The sequence below is a fragment of the Hibiscus syriacus genome, unplaced genomic scaffold (assembly GCF_006381635.1).
Source record: "Hibiscus syriacus cultivar Baekdansim isolate YM2019G1 unplaced genomic scaffold, ASM638163v2 tig00110988_pilon, whole genome shotgun sequence".
Taxonomy (NCBI): domain Eukaryota; kingdom Viridiplantae; phylum Streptophyta; class Magnoliopsida; order Malvales; family Malvaceae; genus Hibiscus; species Hibiscus syriacus.
Window position 1 is genome coordinate 3,127,243 of NW_024062942.1, and position 2,578 is coordinate 3,129,820.

General features: G+C 39.6%; 1 protein-coding gene across 1 annotated transcript; it reads right to left on the minus strand.

Moving 5' to 3' along the window:
• Positions 1–423: 423 nt before the first annotated feature.
• On the minus strand, positions 424–2,112 carry LOC120149086 (probable pectate lyase 5). Its single transcript, XM_039161984.1, has 4 exons — positions 2,004–2,112; positions 959–1,784; positions 741–879; positions 424–646 (listed from the first exon to the last, which is right to left on the minus strand). Exons 1-4 carry the CDS (start codon positions 2,110–2,112, stop codon positions 425–427), a joined length of 1,296 nt encoding a protein of 431 aa, XP_039017915.1. The 3' UTR covers position 424.
• Positions 2,113–2,578: the final 466 nt, after the last annotated feature.

Consider the following 2,578-nt stretch of genomic DNA (forward strand, 5'->3'; position numbering starts at 1 on the left):
ATTTTTTTATCTATTATTTTTATATTTTTCTCATTTAAACTTTACACGGTCCTTTTAAAATATACTAAAGATGATTTTGAAAATAATGTTATTTGAATATCATCTGTCATAATTCTTTATAAGATATTTTTCAGCAATAATATTATTTATTTTCTTTCTATATCATTTATGGGTGGGATGGTGTCATTTATGGCGACTGCAATTGTCAGATCACATGTGCTTTAATAGAAGACGCCGATTGGTGTCGGTAGAAACTTGATTGACACAGCCTCGTTCATTCATAGAGGACTAAGAAAAGCTTGATTCCGTTGATTCAACTGAACTTACAATACGTGTTTTCAGCCCTTGTTTTCTGGTAGCTAGTTGGGGCTTTCACAGAAACAGGCTGATATAATTCATTAAACATTGTATACTAATAATATCACTAGCAACGCGAGCCCTTCTTGCAAACAAGTGCACCAGCCCCTGCAGTGAGCGTGCTCACCACCGACGACGGTCTCGCACCCAAGCTCGACGCCTTGGCGTAACTCGACGATGCTCCGGTTCCGGATGCGGTGAAGAACGCTCCGTTCAACATCAAATCCCCTTCCGATCTCCAATTCCAATGCTTCCATTGGCTTTGTGGCGCATCCTCATGTTTTGTCACCTGAATTTTGTAGCACGTATAGTGTATGTATATGTTAGTTTAAAAGCTTACCCTTTTGCCTATTGGAACAAATCAATGACTTAATTGTTTTGACCTCTTTGTTGTCTGCATCATTTGGTGCAAGGAATCTATTGCCTTGGCTGTTGATTGTAGGATCGGCACTGCCTCCGATTGCATACATTTCCCAATGTGTATAATCATTGTTCACCACGTGGAAATACCCATGCCTACATCTGCATCCACAACGTAAAATGTTAAAACAATTACTGGATTGTGGGTATTTTTTGACTCTGAGTAATTGTTTTTTTTTACCTTGGCATTCTTTGTACAAGTCCTTCTCCGAAGTGATTAAAGGCAATGGTGACTTGCATGTTCTTATCTCGTTTATAAGTGTCACTATGTCCCAATAGCATGACCTTGTTATGATGTGTCAAGTAGTTATTCGAAATGGTGATGGCGGTGGAGCCGTGAATGGCGTCAATCATCCCGTCATTGCAATTCGACAACGAGCAATGGTCCACCCAAACATGGCTACCTCCGAATATCGACACCCCGTCGCCGTCCGATATCGTCCTCCAACCATAATGACTAGGAGAGTCCCTAACATAAGCATTCCCTCCTCTCTTGCAATCATGAATGTTGATCCCGTGGATGATGATGTTGGTCACGTACTGAACAGTAATGCAGGGCCCGCCGGCAATGTGGACGTCGGCGCCTCGACCGTCGATGGTCTTGAACGAGTTCATAAGCAATTCCTCCTTCAATTTGATCTTCATGTCACGGGCGAAAATGATCCATAACGGTTCATCTTGAATGACGGCATGTCTTAGGGTTCCTGGTTTAGGGTTAACGGGGTCGTGATCACTGGAGTCCGTCACCACGTATATTTTCCCGTCCCTCCCACCAGTGGCGTGCTTGCCGAACCCTATGGCGCAATCGGCTAGCCTACGACGGTTCTTTTCCCAGTGAGGATCGCACCGCCAGCAATCGTCGATCGGATTGCCGGTTCCACAGGAGAGAAACCCCGAGCTCCTCCTCTTCGCCATGGTAGCATTTGTTATGCTCCTGCAGTATAGAAAATTAAACCAGAAAAATGAAAAAAAATGGAGTGGCCATTGATGAAACAAATTAAAACGTACTCATTGACTTGTTGCACAACTTGATCGGGGCCTTGAACTGGTGAGGAGAAAACGAAGGTGGGAGCCATGAGAGGGAAGAGGAGTAGAAAGAGGGAGAAAGGGATTGCCATTAAACCCTTTTGTTTTTGTTGCTACTGAATGAGGGAAATTCTGAGGAACTGAGATCAGAGAAGAGGGTTTTATAAAGCAGGGGAGAGATTAAGTTACAAAATTTAAACACACCGACACTCTCTCAATCCACAAGTAATGTGGGATCTTCTTGTTTTCAAACATCAAGCTTCTAAACTCAAAGACAAACTCCCTCTCTTTCTTCCTTTCTTTCTCCATCAAACGTACATTTCACATTAAAAATAATAGGGTAAACTACACGTTTAGTACCTAAATTATTAGTTTTGATCTATTTTTTCAAAATCATACCTAAAGTTTAGTTTCTGTTTCATTTTAGTACCCGTTCAAAATTTAACATTAAATTTTGATTTTTTTTTGAAAGTTTAGGTGCTAAAATGGATCAAAACTGATAGTTTAAGTACTAAACACGTTAAGTTTATAACAAAGATGTACTAAATGAAACAAAAACCAAACATTAAGTATGATTTAAAAAATGATAGTTTAGGTATTAAACGGTCCAAAACTGATAGTTTTAGGTATTAAACATGTCAAGTTTTTAACGGAGGGTACTAAAATGAAACAAGACTAAAAATTAGGTATGCTTTTGAAAAGATTAAAGGTTTAGCTACTAAAATAAACCAAAATTAATAATTTAGATACTAAATATGTAGTTTACCCAAAAAGA